The sequence below is a fragment of the Drosophila kikkawai genome, chromosome X (assembly GCF_030179895.1).
Source record: "Drosophila kikkawai strain 14028-0561.14 chromosome X, DkikHiC1v2, whole genome shotgun sequence".
In the NCBI taxonomy this organism is placed as follows: domain Eukaryota; kingdom Metazoa; phylum Arthropoda; class Insecta; order Diptera; family Drosophilidae; genus Drosophila; species Drosophila kikkawai.
This window is the reverse complement of record NC_091733.1, coordinates 23,911,209-23,933,325: the sequence shown is the minus strand read 5'-3', so window position 1 is coordinate 23,933,325 and position 22,117 is coordinate 23,911,209. Positions and strand designations below refer to the sequence as shown.

General features: G+C 33.7%; 2 protein-coding genes across 17 annotated transcripts in view; one reads left to right on the top strand and one right to left on the bottom strand.

The window, feature by feature from the left end:
* rdgA (retinal degeneration A) overlaps positions 1-22,117 on the top strand; it is a 115,108-nt gene that overhangs the window by 34,134 nt on the left and 58,857 nt on the right. The window lies entirely within an intron of this gene.
* LOC108083812 (farnesol dehydrogenase) lies at positions 13,966-15,350 on the bottom strand. Its single transcript, XM_017179759.3, has 2 exons — positions 14,663-15,350; positions 13,966-14,591 (listed from the first exon to the last, which is right to left on the bottom strand). The coding sequence occupies exons 1-2, from the start codon at positions 15,233-15,235 to the stop codon at positions 14,415-14,417; spliced, it is 750 nt and encodes a 249-aa protein (XP_017035248.1). The 5' UTR covers positions 15,236-15,350; the 3' UTR covers positions 13,966-14,414.

Sequence of the window (22,117 nt, the reverse complement as noted above, 5' to 3'; positions counted from 1 at the left end):
TTTTTCTCACTTTTGTTGGGGTTAATATTTCTATTTTTCTCAAATGTAGGTCGTTTTTATATCTGATTCGCTTCGTTTATTAACTTTCTTAATATTACACGAGTGCACTTAAAATTCCCAACTGGTTCTAGCATTTTTGAAATGAATACGGTGACCGGCCTCAGGTTTATACAGTGGCGAGTATATGTGTGTGTATATAGCTTCTTACCTTTTTTCTTTACTTACTTTTCCTGTTTTTTTTTTTTGAGTGTACACTAAACTAAACGGAACTGAACTGGACTCGACTCCTGCCAGTTTCCGGTGTGGCTAGCAATTCAGATCGATTTTCCATTGGCAATATTTTTTATGAAAACGAGTTGAGGTTGAGTTGGGAGCGAAAAATCCGTGTGACCCAAAATGAACTCGGAGGGGCTGGGCTTTAAGCCACAGTCAGAGTCAATGGCCTTCGTTTGTTTTGTTATCCTGGCCACATTTTTGTTATTTTATAATTGCCGCCGCGGCTGCCTTTAGCTTCTGCTGCTCATTTCGCAGTCCTTTTTCCTTTGTAGTCCGGACTTTTGTTTTATTTTTCAACCCACACCACCCACAAAGGCTGTCTCGTTTTGTTTAACCAGACCAAGGGGCCAAGGGGTTGCTAAATGGCAATGGCAGGGAAATGGTATCCCAGACGGGCTACAAAAGGGGGAAAAAAACGAGAAGAATAAAGGAAAAATAAAAGAAAAAGTTTACTGGCAACTTGTTGGGCTCTCTCTCTCTCTGTGGCCAAAAAATAAAGCGGCCAACTGAAACTCAACTTAACTGGAAGGCAAACGCATTTATATTTAATGAAATATAAATAAAATATTAGAGGGAAAAACTTTTGGCCGAGAATAGAAACATTTTCAGGGGGGGGGGGGGGGGGGGGGGTCTACTAAAGAGTTGAAATGTTTCAGTTTCAGTTTATTCCAGTTTACTGTCTGAGTGTTTCAGTGTCTCAGTGTTTCATTTTAAGAGTATTTTTCCTCGTTGTCACTTTCCCTGTGCTTAGGCATTTCATAATTCATGGCAGGACGTGCCTGGTGTTTGCATTCCATTTTTATTTTATTTTTCCTGCCCCATTTAAATCGATTTGTAGTCTTGGAAAAAAATACAAAAGATATGAAAAAGTCCTGTCTAAGGTATTTTAAATAAATGTGCAAAGACTTTTGAGGAGCGTACAAAATTTCATTAGTTTAATGGTCGAAAAGTTTGAAATTGCCTGCGGCTGGTAGCTCTAAGTGGCCGTTGGCCTTTCCAAATAACAACACATAAATCTATAAAAAAGGCTTTTCCCTGCTGACAAGGGAATTTTTGTTTGTTTTGTTTGTCTGTCAGCGGCAAACATTTTTTTCAATTTACCAAATTTTTTTTATAGTATTTTTTCCTATTTTATTGCTACTAAACTATTTTTATTAGGATAAAAAATTATATTTTTAACAGATCAAAGAAAAACCAAGAAATATTCATTATATTCAGTCTCATTTTAAAGTAATATTTTTCATACAGATATATTGGTTTAAATTTTCCCTTGATTTAACCTTTTATTTACCTTTTGTAATTCGCTTAATTGCTTGACATGAAAATTAATTTACATTCCTTTGTCTGGTGCTTTTTGAAAAATACAATCCCTGCCATTAGTCAAAGTGACAGGCGAACATGTAATGTAAATATAAATGCAAATAAAAACAAATAGTAAATAACGTTAAGCAAAATGAGTTTGAACTTAAAACCACAGCAAAGGCAATCAAGGGAAAAGGTAAAAATATTACAATAAATAAAGAAGAAAACAAGATAAAAAGGGCATTAAAAATATAAATAGTAACAAAATATATTATAAATATTATTGAAAAATATTTAAAATATATTTACATATTAAATATATAATTAAATAAATTTTTATTTATATAAAAATTATAATAAAGAAATTAAATATTTTGTATAAAAAATAAAAAAACAATTAACATGATAAAAAATAGAAATAATAATAAAATATATTATAAATATTATTTAAAAATATATAAAATATATTTACATATTATATATATATATATTAATTAAAATTTATATACAATAAATATTAATAAAAATAAATTTAAATAAATATATAAAATATCTAAATTAATAAATACAAATGAATGAAAAACAATTAGCTTTTCCCCACTTATTTGGGTTCAAATGTTTTTCTTTAAAAGAAAAATGTATACACCTCACGTCAGGCCATGTATACCCTTTTCAAATAACTAATATATATACATTTTCCCCCCTTTTTGAACTGTATAATTTGTGGGTAAATAGCTGATGACACCGTCGCAGTTTGCTGATAGGCAAAATATCCCCCAAAAAGGGGCGTTTTTAATGGTCAATTTGGGGTCCTGTTTCCGGTCAGAGAAGAAGTCTAGCTAAATTACAGACTGTTTGCCACATACCATAATTATATAGGTAGAAAAATATTAAATATTTTTTCAACAATATTTTGAAATACATTTTGATGTTCACATTGGAGTTATTATTCCCCCCTTGCTGGACATTTAATGTCCACAATTTAAGAAGCCAATGGCAGTGACTGTGTTTACTCAGCGATACGCTGCTTCTGTCTTCCTGTTGTGTATTTTCTTTGATTTCGATTTGCTTGATTTGCCAGGAAAATAAATAAATATATATATTTATATATGTATGTATATATTATAGAAAAAAAATTGTTTTCCCCGCCATGATGATAGTGATAATTGAAGGCGATAATGAAGATGTTGCTGCTTATTGACCGCAGGGCAGGACTTCAAATGATTTTTTCGAGCAGCTCGTGCATGAATTTTTTTGGCAAGACCAAAGGACACAGGGCCGAAGGACATCAAGATCGCTGTTCACATTGCTTATTTAACGTGCGACAAAAAGTCAAATACAAGAAAATAAACTAATTCTATTACAATTTTGCCCCAAAGAAAAACACACGCACTTACCCCGGCGGCCAAGGGGAATAAGCAAAGAAAAACGAAAGAAATGTCCAAGAAATAAAAGAGAAATCTCTGCATTTTCCCTCCCTTGGGCAGTGTTTTTGATTTATGGCTGCTATTGAACTCTCTTGATTCCATGTGCCTGCCCCGAGTTTTCCTGACTTTATCTTTATTTTTTTTCCTGGGCCAATTTATAAGTTTATTTGCTTATAGTATGCCAGGAGATCGAAGAACTTAACCCCGTAGAAAACTATATATATATATATATTCATTGAAAACTAATGATGTGGAAAATAGAAAAATTGCCTGCAGTTAGAGGAGAAACGAAATTTTCCCCGGCGACTAACGTATGTATTCCCTGTCGCATTTTGTTCTTAATACAAACACAAAGGAATATATAAATAAATATAAGCGGGACGCAGGACATACTTTGCCAAGGATGTGCTTTTGTGAGTAGACGAAAGAAGAATAAATGCTCCAGGGAAAGCCATATTACGTATACGTAAATGGCATGATTAAAGTCTAAGGAAGTTTCCCTAAAAATAATAAAATAAATATCAAAGCATTCAATGGGTGTCTTTAACAATTAAAGTACATCTTTTACAATTTTTTTTTTATATATAGATATTGGTAATATCAAAAGGCATTATAGCATTTTAGCCTCTCCGTTCTGAGCCATTACACTTAAAAATATAATTGTCTACATTTATTTCTTACCCTAAAAATTCTTCAAACTTTTCTTAAATCAAATAAGTAGTAATTTTTTTTTTTTTTTACTTTTTTTTTCTTTGCAAATGTAGGTACAAATTTTGGTTGTTTTTTTTAAAGGCGAATTTCTAAATATTCAAACTTTTTTAGATCGCCTTTAAGTAAACATTTTGTACAAGTGTAGAATAGCCAAGTGGCCATATTAAAGAATCTGGAAAAACCTAGGGGAAAAACCGAAAACAAATAAACAAAACTTCAGTCAATGTGCCCGAGCAGCCGATTTCCCCGCTGATTGATTTTCAAATGTGCGTAATCAATAAAACAAAAGGAAAATGCCGGCAAACAACAAAGGGCGGGTGGGGGAAAATGAGGCGACAAAATAGGTATTCAACGAGAGCGAGAGAGTGAGAGAGAGAGGGAGAAGAAAATTGTGATGCAGTGACGTCAAATGAAAAATGAAAATTTAAATAAATAAATGAAGAATGTTTCGAAAACAATGGCCGCATAAATATTTGAATTGTAATGATGAGGAAGGGGAAGGGGGCAGAAAGAAGGTTATACCATAAATACGACCATTTATTTATACGATTTCGCGAAGATAAATTTATGAAATTGCCATTACTAAGCGTTTTCCTTTTGCATTCTGCCAGCAGCCTCCCAGCTAATTTTTGCCTCAAGTGGAACGAAACGGAACCGTATTTGTCTGTAAATGTGTATATTTTCCTTTCCTACCCCAACTTTTCTTTTTTTTTTTTTTTTTTCTTTGTGTGTGTCCATTCATTCAGCATTTTTCCACGCTTGGACAGTTCTCTGAATGGTCCTTTTTGCGCTTGGGGGAATGTAGCTAAATGTAGGTTTATGTATCTATATTTTAATAACTGTGTCAAATATCTATATCTATCAACAAACTGGCTACATAATCAATTTGTTTGTTGTCCAAATTTTGTTCAATTTGTTAGGTTGTTAATCTGTAAGGCCAAAAAAATATATATAACTATGTAAAGCTATTTATTTAAAAGTGTTTTTGGGATTTAAAATATATTATTTAAGCTTTAATTTGTTCATTAATTAATTGAATTATTTTAACTTCAACTAGCTATTTAATTTGTTTAAAATTTATTGTGGTTTTTGAGCTTAAAGTCCTTTCCTGAAAATTAATTAAAATAAAATTGTGCAAAAAAGAACTTAATTATAGTTAAAAACATTTTTAAAAATTCGGGTATTTTTATTTATTTATTTATTTTGAATTAATAAATTTATGAAAATATTAAAAAATGGTATAACAATAATTTTTAATAGTTTGTGTATTTTATTTTGAATAAATAAATTTAAAAAAAAGAAAAAAAATTATAAAATATTTTTTAATTTTTAAAATATTATTATTAAAGTAAAATAATTTTATAGATTTTTTTTGTTAATTTCTTCTATCATTTATATATATTATATTTTTAAATATTTAATTATTTTTATGAAATAATCCACAAAAAGCAGCTTGTTCTTCATGAATCAAGTACCAATTTGTGTACATTTTCAAGACAAAAGCTTAAGCTTCAGTTGAAGTGCCTTTCAATGGCCACATTTTAATTGTGGAAATTAGTTTCGAGGCCCCGAAGGTAATGCAATCCACTCTTGTCTTCATTACTCGATGGATTTTTAATTAGCGCAAATAGCTTCCTTCGATCGAAAAGTTGACCCCGGACTCTCGAGACTCGAGTGCACTTTGCTAAGTGAGCCAAGCCACGAGAATATGAATATTTCCGAGCTGGCTACGTATCCCCGTTATTAGAAATTAAAAACTTTGTTACAAGTTTGGCCCCAGCTTGACACGTCCAAGGACCAATGACCCCCCCCCCCCTCTCCTTGGCTCTCCTTTTCAATCTCTGTGAAAATGATAGGCATCCTGTCTGCTGCAAGTCGAGCAACTTTATCTTTTGTCCAGCAACTTTTTGTCTAAAAAAAAAAAAAGAGAGAGACTTGTTTTAATGGCCAACAATTCAGCTTTTATTGCTTGTAAAATTTTTCAAAATTATTAAAGCCTTCAAAAAGGCATGGCAACTTTATGAAATCAGCATAAATACCAATTAAAATATATTTGATTTGTTCTTCATTCAAATATTTTAATTTGCAGTTAATCAAAAGGATCACCTTTAACTTGCGATAAAAAATCATTTGCTTTTGAGCATTTCATTACAGCTAAAAGCTTTTTCATATTTATCATTGCATTTCAATAAATCGATTACACTCTGGCGCAGCACACACAGTTCTCTCATATCAAATCAGCTTAATGGCTGCAAACACAGGAAAAATGGAGAAAAAAAATAACATAAAGGGAAATGGAAAATGGGGAAAAGGGAAATGGCACAGGAGCTGAAGGGAAAAAAAAATCAACAGACTATCAACGAACTATCATCAATTTGGCATGCAAATCACTTACTCTGGGCCCAATCCTCGAGGCTTTTTTGCTGCCCCATACCCTCTGGGAAATACTTGCTGGTGCTCCCTGTCCTGCTACTCCTGGTTGTCCTCCTGGTCCTCCTTCGTCTCCTTCTCCTCTTTATCCCTTTAGCGCATTTTCCCCTCTTTATTTCAAGCCCTTTCTGAGCCTTGTTATGCGGGTTCCTTTGTGCAACATCATTGAAAAGTGCAATAGGCAGTAAAAGTGGCTAAAAAGGGTTCCTATATGATGTAGAATTTTGGGGGCTTCCCTTAAAAAAATTAGCAGAGAAGAAAATCTAGTTAAAAATTACAGTTTTTATTGTTTTCTTTAGACAGGAAACTATTGAGAAATATTTGAAATAATAAAAGAAAATTAAATAAAATAAAATAATATAATATAAAATAAAATATAATAAAATAAAATATTAAAATAAAATATTGAAGTAAAATAAAATAATAAAATAAAATGAAATCAATAAAATAAAAACAAATTAATAAATAGCAAAATATTGGAAACTACTTGAAATAAAAAAGTAAATGTAAATAAATATTATTTTGTATTTACACTATCTTTATTAATATATATTTATATATTTATTTATTTATTTATTTATTTATTTTTATATTATATTTATTTATATGATTTATTAATTAAATTAAATTTATTTAATTTTTTAAAGCAACTTTTAATTTTTGTATTTTATTTAAAAAGCAGAATAACCACATAATAAAAGAAATATATGTTGATTTTTCTCAAATAAATCACTAAAACTATAAATAAATAAAATAGTATCACATAAAGTATAGTTTTATTAATTTAAGTTCCCTATTTTATGCTGCTTTAAATAATAAATAACATAAATAGAAAGGCAAATAATTCCCCAGTTTTAAATATAAAAAAAAAAGAAAACTCATAAAATTGAACTGTTATTTTGACACGAGTATTTATACTTATATTTACATTTATATTTACATTTATATTTACATTTATATTTACAGTAATATTTGCATTTATATTTATATTTATTAGTTTTTTTTACCACTGTAAATTTTCCTCACAAAAAAGGGAAAAAGACCCGTTAACTGTGTAGGCGTGTCATTGAGTGGCATCTGGCAGGTGCTGGAAGGGGTTAAGCGGAAAATCGTAAAAGTGGAAAGTGGATATCTGTATGTGTGTGGTACAGCATGGGTTGGGTTTGGTATGGCTTTTCCAGAGTATTGCACTGCTGCTGACAATTTGATGGCACCTGGGAAGGCGTGAACTCCTCGCTTCCGGTCCCAACACCCCCCCTCGATAATCGCATAATAATCGATTGCGTATACGCAATTTTTATTGCTGCATGTGTCATATTACGTGTAATTACTCACCGAACAGAGAGAGAGAGAGAGAAATTGCACACAAGTCAACAGGTTAAATGGGGTCAGCGGTTCCATAATTTCAGTTTCATAGACTTGTAAGTGGTAAAATCGGGTAGCACAAAGGGTTTATAAGTGTTGATTTTTGTGATGTATATTTTACAAAAATTATAAAGTGAATTTAAAGTGTGGGAAATATATTTTAAGTATTTTTTTTTAAGATACTGAAGCGGAAACGGAAGCTGGGTCGTCACTGCTTCGTTTGGTTTCTGCTACTTTCTTATTCTCCTTTTTCTTGTGCTTTTTTATATTTATTTATATATATATATACCTATAATATGTACATATATATCATTCCTGCTGGTGACTTTTGTGTTGGCACTAAGCAGCTTAGAGGCCACGGAAATCCATAGACGGATGCATGCACATGAATATATGGCCTGGGATCTTGGCTTTAATATAAAATCAAGAAGATGCATTTAATTTCCCCAAAGTGCTGCGGGTGGAAAGCCCACAAAGTGGGATTTTCCTTAGATTACTCAGGCATATCGAATATTCCCTCGAAGCCCCTCGAAGTTTCTCCTTTATTTTTATTAAAAATTAAATTTATATTATTAATTCCTAGGAAATAAATGTTGCCTTAAGAATAACACCTAAAATAAATATTCAAATAAATTAAAACTCCATAAAAACAATAACAATACCTCAAGTTTTTCCCTATTTAAATGTGAAAATCATCGAATTTTCACCCCCTTGTCACCAGTCATAACTATTAACATATTTGGCTTAAGTATGCAAAGTTTTCTGGCCATATTTTGTGCGCGTTTTCTTCCAAGTTTTCTTTCTTTTTTGTTTTTTTTTTCGCCTTTATTTGGAGTAGGCGTGGCTCGTTAAACGCCCCGCAAACACCCACACAAGCTAGGAAAGACTGAGGACCAACTTGCGGCTCTCAAGGATGCTTGACTAACACCAAAGCAAATGAAATAACACCAAAAAACGCGACTAAGGGGCGGGGGTGCGGGGCAAGTGTGGAAAAACTTTCGAAAAAGAAAACTGGATTATTATGAGAAAAGGCTGGTAAACTTTTTCAAAACCCCACCCCATTACAGCCCCCCCCCCCCTTTTTTTTTTTTCTTGTGTTCTGTTTACAATTCAACGAAATGCTACAAGTTTTCCGAAAAGACCTTTGGCCCCACTCTGGCTCTCACGTGCTGCCGGGGAAAACTGTGAAGCTGGAAAAGGACTGGCAAGAAAAGTGAAAAGTTCTTAATCATGTAAACGAAACGTTATGCTGCAATTTATGTGCAGGGGCAAAAAGTTAATACGCCGCACGCGCCGCCATCACCGTGCATCCGTGACTTCCGACTTCCGTCGCCGGGTCCGGGTCCGGGCTCTGAAGTTTTTTTTTTTTATTCTCTCGGAACCCAACCTTGAGCCGACATGAAGGGGAAAAACTGTAATTCAATAGCCGCGAATGCACATGTACACTGGCCGAAAAGGGAAGTGGAAATTGATTTAATTCGAAAATTAAATGAAACCAAAATATTTTTAGTAGTGATTTCTTTCAAGTTTAGTTAAAGTAGCTTCATTACAGACTATTTCAATAAATAAATAAAAATTGTATTTAAAAGTCTTAGCTGCGACTTGAACCTTGCTTTGAGTCTCAGCTAAAATAAGTGCAGGCGGGAGTGAGATAGAAAATAGGTTGTAACTTTATTCTCTCATAACTCCCATATTTATTAAGCGATTTTTATTCAACTTTCAAAGTTAATTAGCTGCAATTTATATATATAAAACGATATTTGACTACACTTTGTATATACAATATGATATTTATTTGAATATATTTTTCTTTATTTATAAAAAAAATTATTTTTGTACACTGTATTTCCTTTGCCAACTGCAAGAGTGTGAAAAGGCCTGTTATTGTCACTAAAGTTGATGGATTTCCACTAATTTGATTAAGCATTTCGCTGATTACTAGGGAAAGTCTTGCTTGGAAATTGGAAAACTTTACTTTTATCTGAGTTATTTGATATTATTTCCAATTCCCTTTGGATAATTTGAAGTATTTTCAGCTAGTTAGTAAGGAATTCGAACTATTTGAGTTGACTCACTTATTCAAATTCAAGACGTTCCAATTAAGGCCAGGAGGATAAGGTGAAAATCCTTTGAATGGCATTGTTTTTGCTTCATTAAATGCAAATGCAAAGTAAATATAAGCCAAATCGAATGTGTTTGCCATTCGGATTGTCAATGTTTTTTCAGGGACCTCTCCCTCAACAGCAGCAACTTCATCTGAACTATAATATTTGTGCAGTTTGATTGTGTTTCTCTCTATCCCTCTGGAATTATTTGAACTACTGCTACTTTTTCTACTGCTAGAGGTCCTTGAGCTCAGCTCACGAAGCTCCTGCTGCTCGTCTGGCTCCTGGCTGGAAGCTCATCAATCAGAAAATCAAAAATGCAGGACACTCTTTGGGCAATTTTCTTGGCACTTATTGTTTGCCTTTGTTTGGCTTGCAAATTGCCTGACAATGACGATGACGATGACGATGGCATGACCGAATTTTCAACAGAATGAGGCCAAGACAAAAAAAAAAAAAAAAAAAAAAAGAAAAATTACCCCCAGCACCAGGGATCAATCATGATTGACATACCATAAAAGGGCAATCACATGAAATGTATGCTTTTAATTCTAGCAATTTGGCCAAAAGGCCAATGAACGGAAAGTTGAAGACGTTTTGAAACTAGATTTTCTTGGCTTTAAATTATAATTAAATATTAAAAACTTAAGGAAGCAATTTTTAATATATTAAATAGTTTAGACAGAAAGAAAATGTATTAAATCTCATAATAAAAATGCCATAAAGCTCATCAAGCTACCAGCTGTCAACTACATTCAGTGATTTTCCTATTAATAGGCATACTTTTTGGCTCTTGATGGATATGCGTTTCGGAATTTTCACCGGGATTTTCCACGGGACAAGCCCATGGATTTCTAGGAATTATTCGAAACATTTTATGGCCTGGCCCGGTGCAATGCTTTTTCGGGCTCAAAGGTCATCATCATCATCACATGTTTGCCACAACTGTCCCAAACAGAATGCTCCAGTAGTGGTCCCAGCCTCTAAGGGAGGGTGTTGTGTGTTTTGTTGGGGGTGGTTTGTCATAAAGCAAATGTCGATAGCAGCAGGGAAAACTAACAGGAACCACAGTTTCCACATCTCCTGCTCTCCCCCCGCCTTGCATTCTGTGGAAAATGCAGACCTCCCAGCAGGAGCAGCTACCAAAAATTCCTGCCGAAAAGGGGAGGCATTCCACACGGGAGACAAGTGCAGGTAGCAAAAAGGGGAACAAAAATATAAAGAGCCCCCCCCAAGGTCGTCAAAAATGCCACACACACACACACACACACACATAAATGTTGCATATTGTTGTGGGCTGCTTTTGGCCAACAAGCCTCGGCCTGGATCTCTCTCTTTGGCCATAACGAATTTCAGTTAAACGGGTTAAGCCAGCATATATTCGCCAGAAAGCTTTCATTACACACAAGTACAAGCTTAAATTCAATTTAAATATTGGCATTAGGGCAAAGGTTTCGTTGTTGGTTAGAAAATACAAAATACGAAATACGAAAATTTGAAATACGCCCAGAGACATTTCACTGGATAAAAGAGGCCTTAAATTGAACTTGATAATTGATATGGAAAATGTAGAAAAAACTAATTAAGAAATATAAAAAGTAAATAAATAAATAATTAAAATAAAAACCGTAGTTAAAGTACAAACTAAGACAAGTTTACTAAATAATTGAGAAAGAAACCCCCGCTTTTTAATGGTCACAAATTATGTACCTAAAAATAACCAGTAAATAAATAAGCAAGTTATTAAGTAAATCCAAGCATTTTTGTTTAAATCATTTTATATCCCCTTTATTATTGTAATTTAAACTAAGAACAAACTGCTCTTTGTTTCTGTTACAAATAACCAAGTCTATTCAAATGAACTCTGGCGTTTGTGCCTTTTGAAGTGAGTTTCCTATTACCGGTTTTTCCTAGGCTTTTTCTCTAGGCTTTTCCAAATGACCCTCATCTTTTGCATAAATTTGAGTTAATCCTGAGAGTCTATATAGTTCCCTGAAGACTGACTTTAAGAGCTGATGCATGCAGGCTGCCATTGCTGCTGGTTGGTGGCAAACTTTTCTCGCTATATATGACATTTGTTATAAATTTAATTAAAACAAAATGCCGGAAATGAGTGAAGAGTGAACAGTAAAGAGGAGGGGTGGGGGTGGGATGTACTGCCAAACAAAGGGAAACTTGTCTAACTGGCAGACAGGCGAAAGGCATCCTTGGCTTCTTCTAGGAGGGGCGGCTAGCAGGGGGATCCAAAACACACACTCGGCACAGCACTCTCTCACATATCATCGAGGAAAGTTTTCGAAAAAACACAAAACGGAAGTCAGGCATCTGTTAGACGAAGTTTGAAATACCCTTTAAGGGGATTTTAAGAGGAAGTTTGTGTGTGTTTTAAGGGTTTAGAAAACTTCTTTAAAAAATAAAAAATTAATTGTTTAAAATGGAGACCATCCCTCTTTATTTATTAAAAAGTTAATTTATTTGATATTTTATCTAATTAATTTTTAATTTATTTAATATAGATTTTTTTAAATATTTATTTTATTTAATATTTAATTATTATAAAAAAAAAACAATTCTGGACAAACAAGGACACGCTGAGTAGCTCTCATATTTTAGCAAAAAAAAAATCCCAACAATTCCTGTAGAAGTTCTCTGAAACTTAACGGAAAACAGCGTGAAAACATATGACTTGTGCAACTCTTTGGCCAAAAACTTAAATAATTAAAAAGAAAGAAGTCTATATCCTTCCTCTGCATCCTTTATGCTTTCTTAATTTTTCTTTCCTTCGAAGCTTAACATGCATGCATGCATATGTGTCTGCTTTTCGAATGGCCTGTCATTAAAAGATTCCACAAAAAAAAAAGTTTACATTTTTCCATTGAAATACAAGCTGTTTCGATGAGAGAAAAGATTTCCCAGAAAGTTATTCTGTTCCCGGAAAATATAATAAAATACTCTAAGATAATTAGAGTCCTTGAGATATATGATAATGATGCCTTAAGCTCACTCCCTTTCACTTCTCTAATGTGAAAAATGTATGTTAATTTCGAAAAACTTGGCAGCGAATGCAATTACATGCCCCACTGCGTATACGTAATATGCGTATACGTAATATCCGGTATATAAGCCCAAAATGGCCGCAAGGAAAACGTAAAATATTTTCAAATAAATTCCCCCGATTATGTGGCAAGCGGCAAAACAACTTTCGGTGGCACACAAAATGTTGCCTTTTTGGCCCAAAAACTATTTTGGCCACAACTAAAAGCTTATATCTCAAACTTTTTCGCCGATCCCCCTAGGCGGGGGAGAGAGAACTCGCTGACTCGTGACTTAATTTAATCACTTTATAAACTGGAAACGGTTGGCAAAATACAAATTAAAGTCAGTGTGACAAGTTGGCTCGAAAAAAAAAGGAAAAGTTTTTGCAACAAATAACCTTTTTTTTCTACAATTAAATTAAGTTAATAATTGAATGTATGCCTGCCTGAGAAATTGCTACAGTTTCCTTAATTATATTATATACATTAAATAATTAACATTTCATTTCGTTTCGAAAGGCACAAATGTAATTATTGTGAAATGAAAAAGGGAATTGTGTTAAATATTTAAATATAATTTTGTGTATTAAGCAATTATATTATAATAAAAATTAAAAAAATATATCCAGCAAGCTCCTAGGAATTTTCTTATTGTAAACTTGTGTGAATAAATATTTTAAATATTATTATTAAATATTACTATAAAATATTTGTTGTAAAATATTTATAGAACAGTAAGCTCTAGGAATTTTATCATTTATTATTATTATATTTAAATAAAAATATAAAATAAATATAAGCAAGCTCTAGGAATTTCCCCATTTAAATTTGTTTAAATTTTCGAGGAGTTCTTATTTTTAATATTAAATATATATTATATTATATTATATTTAAATATAAATATAAAATACATATTCAGCAATCTCTAGGAATTTTTCAATTCAAATTTGTGCGCAATTCCGTGGAATTCTTATATATATTAAATATTAAACTTTTATCAAGCCATTTCTATACCTTTCACTTCTCACCTTAAGAATGAAAAGTCCGGGTACTATTTCCCAGCCTTTTGGTATATTTATGAACTGTCCCCAATCCAGTTTGATGACTTTATCGCCAGGACCCAACGCTAACTCGTTAACTATGCCTTCGCCGATGAATCTTTAACCAGGCCTAGGCAAATATTTTCCACCCCACCCTTTTCTTTTGATACTATCGATTCGACGAGGGTTGTTGGTAATTTATAAAACTGAATTATTTATTTAGCTACACAGCCAAGAAAGTAAACAAAAAAAAAAAAAACAACAAAAAGGGGGAGAGAGAGAGAGAGAGTGGAGAACAAATAATCGTAACAGTAACAATAAAAGTAAAATGAAACGAGGTGAAAGCAAACAATTTTGTGGTCAACCGAACGAGTGTATAGTGTGTGTAAAAGAACTTTGAGAAATAAAAACAAGAAGACAGAATATATACATATATATAAAAAATAATATGTATAAAAAAATTAAGCTAATTTTAATTTTTTATAATTTTAGCTAGGATATTTAACTTCCTTTCTTTTATTCTAATTTTAATAATTTTCTGTCATTTTGTCATTTATTTCTCTCAGTGCCTTTTGGGGTGTGCGTGTGTAATTGTGTTTTGATTGTGTGTGTGTGTGTGTATGTTTGTAGGTCGTTCGCCTCCATTTGATTGTTATTGTGTGTCAATGGCCTAATCTGAGGAGCTGGCTTTATCAGTAGGCGATATCTGGCTAGCTAAGGGTATCAGTAGTACTCGCCCACCGCCCTCAGCGTTATCTGCTCCACCTGGGCATGCGGTGGGGTGGCCAAGGCATAGAGTACCGCCTGGGCCACGTCCTCAGCTTGAAGGATCACCTGGCCCAGCTTGGCCTTGGTCTCGTCGGGGACTATTTCAGTGGCCACCCAGCCGGGATTGATGCTCTTAGGGTTACAAAAAAATTTGCAATAAATTTTAAATACATTTTTTAAAAGAACTCATAATAAACACCCACCGTGGTCTTGATCCTAGAACCCTTCTGTATCAGCTCCTGCCGGCATATCTCATGCACTGCCGTCAAACCAAACTTGCTGGGTGTATAAGCATTTAGGCTCTCATCCGCTGGATCTGGTTTATAGCCCGCCACTCCTGCGGTGCTGTTCACAAAGAACAAATGTCCAGCCACCTGGCGGCGTCTCATGCTGCCGGCAGCCCATTTGGTGCAGTAAATGCTACCCATGAGATTCGTCTGCAAAATGTTGCCTATATCCTTGGTGGGCATGTCTATCAGTTGTCCGCCTAGGACTATTCCCGCATTATTAATCAAGACATCGACGCCACCAAGCTCCTTTTCGATCCACTCGAAGGCACTGTCCACCTGTTTCTCCTGCGACACATCGCAGGTCTGCTGATGGAAGCGCTTACGCTGCTCCTCGGGCAGGGATTGACGGAGTTGCTCTAGGCGTTCCGTACGCCTGGCCAGACCTACCACTTGGAGGCCAGCGGCAACGAGGAGGCGGGCACAGGCCGCACCAATGCCAGAGCTGGCGCCACTGATCACGGCCACGCGGTTCTGCCAACGATCCATAGCGGAAAAGAGACGAGGTGCCACTGAGTTGGGTTCGTTGGCGGTGATCGGGTTATATGCCGGTCTCTTATCGCAGTGGGGTCGCTCTCACTCTCTCTGGGACACTGGGAGAAAAAAGTGGAATATATAAAAAAGATTTCTCCGATTTTAAAAAGAGAGAATTACTTGCCTATTATTTTTTTCTGATATTTTTCATAGCTTATTTAATAATTAAATTATTTGTTATATATTTTGTAATATTCTAAATTCTATCAATATTTTTTTCAAGTGAACTTTCCTTAGTTTCTTGACTGTTTCTGTGCTGTTTTCATGACGTGTCTTTTTGTTGCACTTTGCTCTTTCTGAACAGACCATCCGATCGGATGGCACAACAGATGTTGCTTCGTCTGGATTATTTGTTTGCCAACCTTATCGACCCCTAGGAGAACCCCTGATAACCATTAATAAACACTGATAACCACTGATTCGAAATGGGCTAGGTCTGGGCCACAATGTTGCTTTAATCAGGTTTTAATTCTAACAATTAATGTATTTAAATAATTAATTTAATTTAATTTCATTTGTTTTTGTATTTAATAATGTTTTTAAAAAGTTATAAACATGCATTTTATTCAAGATAAATATATTACAAATTTCTAAACACTTGATCTTGTGTTAAATTTGGTTTTAAAAATATTTAATCAAGAACCAATTTTTAATATTATTTTTAAAAAGTTTTTTACACCATAATCCATAATTTGAAGGTTTTTAATAAATTTCTTAACAATTTTCTGTAGTATTTCTGTTCTCTGAATAATATTTATAAATATATTTTATAATTATATATTTATAGATACATTTATAATTATATTAAATATTTATAATTTGTGTCTATTATAAATTATATTTATTTAATATAATTACATAATTATATCTATAAAAATCTTTATAGATATTTTTCGGAATTTCTAAGATCTATAAGTTTTTAAGGATACTTTTCCAACGATCTAAGGGGAGCTGCGACCCTGGTCCTCGCCTCATTGGGTCCTGCATTTGTGAGGAGCCATTAAAAAAAAAAGGCCAACACGCAATGCAGTTAACTGGCGCCTCAAGTTATGGCCACCTACGTGCATTTCCCTATGCATGTGTGGCTCTGCCTTTGCCAGTTTTTTTCATCAGTTTTTCCATCAGTTTCTGCCAGTTTTCCCTCCCACTTCTGCTTTATCGCCCCAAGGACCCACGCATGACATACATATCCTTTGCCTTCGTCGCCATTTTTATGGCCGCTCATAACACTCAAGAGATGCTTAAATGGCAACAATAAAGCAACAAAAGGGGGATATATCCATCCATATAGCATATACATACCATATATCCAAGGAGCCAGTGCATCCCAGTTGCAACATGTTGCAAGTGCCGATCAAATCGGAACCATCAAATCGCCACTTTATCCGGCAATTACGCGTGCAAACGATGACAGAAACAAACTATGCCACAAATACAAAGCAGGCTTGTATATAGGAGGAGTATATGGGAGTGGGAAATGGTGGAAATCGTTGGAAAATGTTGGAAAATGGCTACAAATTGCTTTTTCGCAAAACAATCTGATTAAACGCTCCGCGACCTGATGACCGTGGTTCATCAATAAATTTTTGATGACACATTGCAGCATTAAATTGATGCAAAGTGATTTGTTTTGGATTTTTCCAACGTTTTTCCCCATTTCTTTTTTGTTGTTTTTGTTGGTTCTCTCTCTGCCAGCTTTTCCAATTTAAATCGAGAAACGTGCCAATCGTTAAGAGAATGTTGTGTATATTTCACAGCTCATTATTTTAGCAGATTTTTAAAGTGTGTTTAAATTATGATAAATAACTAAAAGTGTCAAATTAGTTGGTTATTAAATATTTTAATTAAATTAAATTGATATTTCCTGAGAATTTTATACATTTTAGTTATTTTGCAAAACCAAAATGCCAACCAATTAAAACCAATTAAATTAAATTTAATAAACATTGCAACTCGCTGTAATTTTTCTAGGTAAAAATCGCTTTGAAATGTTTTAATTTATTTCCAAGAATCCTTTACAAAATCGAAAAGTTAAGTTATATACATTTATACAAAAAACATAGAAAAAAAGGGTTTAAAATTTATAAAAAATGACAAAAATGTTTCTACATATCCCTGAACTTCATTTGAAAAACCCTTACTGCTGGGAATTCTGTAAAGGGAAATATCGTTGAAATAACAACCGATTCAAATGGAAAATAAATATTTACCCTGACATATATATTATTTTAAATAGGGGAAAAAACCCAAGGAGAAAGAGAGTGGAAAGTGAACTATTTTTCATATTTATTTGCACAACTCTGTGGCTTTTTCCTGCCAGCAAAAAATAAAAAAGGGTTAGAATTATCCCTCACTTGGCCTGAGCAAAATTTTCATTAATAAATACTTGTCCTGGCCATGTTTATTAAATTCCTAAGGAAACCAAAAAGCCTTTTCTGTTTTTTCCTGGTTATTCCCCTTTTCTATTTCTAGATTTTCTGTATATTTTCCTCACATTTTAAGGTGGTTGTGGCCTGTATTTCATACAATTTAATATAAAATAATATTTCATTAAATAAATTACTTGCTTTTAATATAAATTCAATTTTAATACTTCAAGACATGTGTGACTATTTTATCCTTGACATTTTCCAAGTCCTTAAATAGGTCTTTAAGCCCCTTGAACTTGTCCCTTTTCATACATGACTTCTTTTGGCCATAAAACTGCTTAGGGAATCAAACCAAAATCAAAGTCAAACCTTTGGCCAAACAAATCCCTAAGACCACAAGCCTTTTTCCGCCCAGTTTCTCCCCTCCCGGCCACTGAAACTTATTCGTTAACTTCTGTTTCATAGGAAAAACTGCGCTTCCTTCCTTCTTCTCTATAAAAGCTTTCAAATGGGATCGGAAAATGGCCAGCGGCCAACGGAAAACTCTCTCTACTTCTCTCTGAAGGCCACTAGCATAATAGTTCTTGTTCTTAAAAGGAGTTTTGGCGTTGCTGTTGCGCTTTAAAATGTTCTTAATTTTTTTTTTCGCCGCTGTTTTTCCCGCACAAAAGGTAAAAGCACACGGGGTTTTCCATTAGTGTGTGTGGGAAAAGTGCTAAGCTAGAGATGTGACAGTGAGTCGTGAAAATGTGAAGAAATTTTAAATAATATAATTTTTTATTAGTGAGAATAGATTTTTTTTTAGGCCTAGAAATAATTTTTAATTATAGAAATCTTTTTTAAACATATAAATTATATAAATATATTTATAAAATATTTTTAATATAATTTTAAAATATTTATAACATATTTTTAATATATTTTTAAAATATTTATAATATATTTATAATATAAACCCACTTCCATTCTAATTTAGAACCCAAGCAGAGATTTATGCTCTTCTTTAGTTGAACAGGATCCATAAAATTAACGCTGAATGAGACGGGGCTCCTCCATGCTCCGCTCCAGGATGCAACAATGTCTGAGCTTTCCTCTTTTCACTCTCCTCACATTTTTGTGGGAAAAAAGAAAAGCCACCCTGTTGTGCCACCCTTTGTGTGTAATGAATGTAAGCAAGGCAAAGTAAAGTGAAGTAAAGTAAAGGCCAAACAATAACAGGAAAATCTACTCACAAGACAAGACAATTGCCGCAACAATGTTTTCGTTGCCTCACAATTTTCCTTCCTTCCTTCATTCTTTTTTTTTTCAGCCTGGTTTTTCCTCCTTTTGTTGGTCATTTAAGAGCTCATTTTGTGGCCTCATTAATGTGTGTTTTGCGGGAGGGGTAGGGGGAGAAAAATGTTGAGGAAAAGCTAGGAAGAGTGGGAGGAGGGGGTGGGAAGTTAACAAATAATGACCGCCAAGATCCATGGGGGCATTAAAATTACATCATGATATACGCAATCCTGCCATAAAGACACTAATAGAGAAAGTACATGTAATTATTGCTGTTTAATTACGAGAATGCTTTGAATAAGGCAAAGGAAAATGTTTATATATATTTTTTATACATTAAATGTTAATATATTTAGTAATTAATATTTTATTTTGAAAAGACGTGATGATGGAAGACTTTAAAAAGATTTTAAAAGGCCTTTAAAAAGGCTTTAAAAATGCTTAGTACATTTTTAGTACATTTTCGGTACATTTAATATTAAATATTTTAATTTAACAGCTGAAATCTTGCTCTTAAAATCTTTAAATAATTATTTTGGAACTCTGAAGTGATGGTTGAAAGTAAATAAAATAACAAATATTAATTAAATGATTTAGAAGGGGTTAAAAAACCTTAAAACTAATACGTAAAGGCTTTTAAAAACTTTTAAAAATTCGTAGTAAATTCTGAGAAAATTCTGGGCATATTTAATATTATATTTTTGAATTTTAGAGCTGAAAACATCCTCTTAAAATCTTTAAATAATTATTTTTAAACCTTAAATTGATGGTTTAATATAAATAAAAATGAAAATATAAATTAAATATTAATTAAATTCTAAAAATATTTAAAAATCTCTAAATCTTGTACATTTTATAGGCATTTCCTTCTAAATCTTAGTACATTTTTAAATTCCCTTTCTAGTTCTTTGGCCTAAAGCACCACAAATCATTTAGATTAGTTGACTTAATTAACCCATACCTCGTTTTAATGTGGACAAGCAGGCAAATGTTCCACTTCCGCTCTTTTTTCTTCAGCCATTTTCACCCAGTTTTTGCCTGTCAGCTTTGGGCTTGGCTTTTGCATTTTATTATTTTTGTTTTTATTTTATTTTTGCACTTAACTCAATTTGCTGGACCGAGAATAAGGCATGACCACGCCCACTGACAGGCTCTATATTGGGGGCAAAGGTATAGAAAATTATTGCTCAACGGAAAACAATTATTTTGTGCCGGTTTTTTCTTTCTCTCTGGAGAACCCTCACCTTTCTTGCTGGTTTTTCCAGCTTTTCCCTTTGCTGAGCCATTAACGTGCGACGTGCTGAGGGATCCCAGGCCCCGGCCATTGGGGAATACTCGGCAAGTGGGCGTGTCAGCGGCTGGTATATCGTGTAATCTGAATATTGCCGTGACTCGGCATTGCCGCCTGCACTACTAAGCACTAAGTACCAAGTCGGGCACCGAGAGCTCCTTGCACTCAGTCGCCAGCCTTTTTTTCTTTCATTTTTTTTTTTTTTTGGCCATTTAGGGTTATCGACTTGGCAGCAGGACTTTCGAGGCTGGGCAACCAGATATTTAGCTGAGGGAGTGGCTGCAAGTGCTTTGTGTGTAAAAACCCAAGCTGAGCATTACTTTGATGATTTATTAAGGCAGTCGGAGTGGATACCGTCAAGCATTTAAACACACATAAGACTCACGAAAGACATTAGCTTAAAATACACAAAACCCTCAGAGGATCACCTATAATAACTAAAAGATTAAACAAATTGAAGCTATTTATTTAAATTTACAAGTTAAAGGATACAGAAAAACTCTTAGATTAAAGCATATATATATATCATTTTTATGTGCTTTTTTGGGTTTATTTTGAGAGTTTTCCTTGAGGGGCCACATGGCGTATGTGTGATATTTGGTAATGCGTGTAATTAAGCAACACGTTCCTCATCCGCCACCGTTGCCGGTTTTGCCAGTTGTTGGCTAGCAACTTCCGCTAGCTGTTTTTCCTTTTTTGGTGAGAAACACGATACTCTAATTACCAGAAAATGCCCAGAAAGGAAATGGCCAAAAAAAAAAAGGGAAGGGAAAAGGCAGCACAATGAGGGAGTACGAAAATGGAATGTGTGGAGTGGTGCGTGAGGATTGCTGTTTTTCACTTGTCAAGCGAATTGAATCCGCCATAGTCAGGCACTGGCCAAGCTTCCGGGGAATCTGCTCAAACGGAATTCAAGGTCTTGGGAGTTGGTTTTCCTCGGATTCAATAAATATAACCGCATGAGGTAAATACATATATATAAATAAATGTGAAAGGAATATTAATAAAAGAAGCAGATATTTCCCTGTAATTAAATATGAATTCTTAGAAAAGCTTTAATTCAAACAGATTAAAGTAATCCTAAGAATTTATTAAATTTTTTAGAAATTAGAGTCAAGAAACCAGCAATTTTATTTTATTTTTCATGTAAAACTTGTAAAAAAAAACACAGCCTTCACCAAGGTACTTCCTTACCCACAGCCAGGTAGATTATCATTAGCGCCAGATGTACACATGTCCAATGATGTATCTGTATCTCCAATTAGCCAAATCCCCACCAAACACACACATAGATATATACATCCAAGTCCTGGGTTGCCTTTGTTCCCTCAATGGCCACTGGTTGTTAGATGCACAATTAATTGGCCAAAAGCCCAGAGACAGTCAAAGGGTTTCAGCTGCTTCATTTGCCTGTGTGCGACATAAATCCCCCAGCGACAGATTAAAGCCAAGCGTGACGGGTGTCCAGAATATGGAATGTGCTCAGGGAGATCATAATGGTTATAATTAGCATTAAGTTTCAGCTAGCAAAAGGGGAGCTCAAAAGGATAGAGTATTTTGCCAGCTTTTAATGATAGAAAAGGATAGAAAAACTGAATCCAAAGCAAAGGTTTAGGCTAAATATCAAAGGATTAAGTCTAGGTATATATAAAATATATCTAAAAGATATCTAAAATATATCTAAATGTTATATTCGAACCAAAATTGAATGCAATTTCAAGGCGCATAAAAAGTTTTCATCGGAAATCTAGTAAATTCAAAAGGCGCCTCTTTAATAGTTTGTTTTTTTCCACGCTCATTTGGCTGCCATATTTTATTATGATTTTTCCTTCAAAGAACTTTTAATATGCGCATTTTCTTTATAGTTTTTTCACCATATTTATATACATCACATATGTGAGT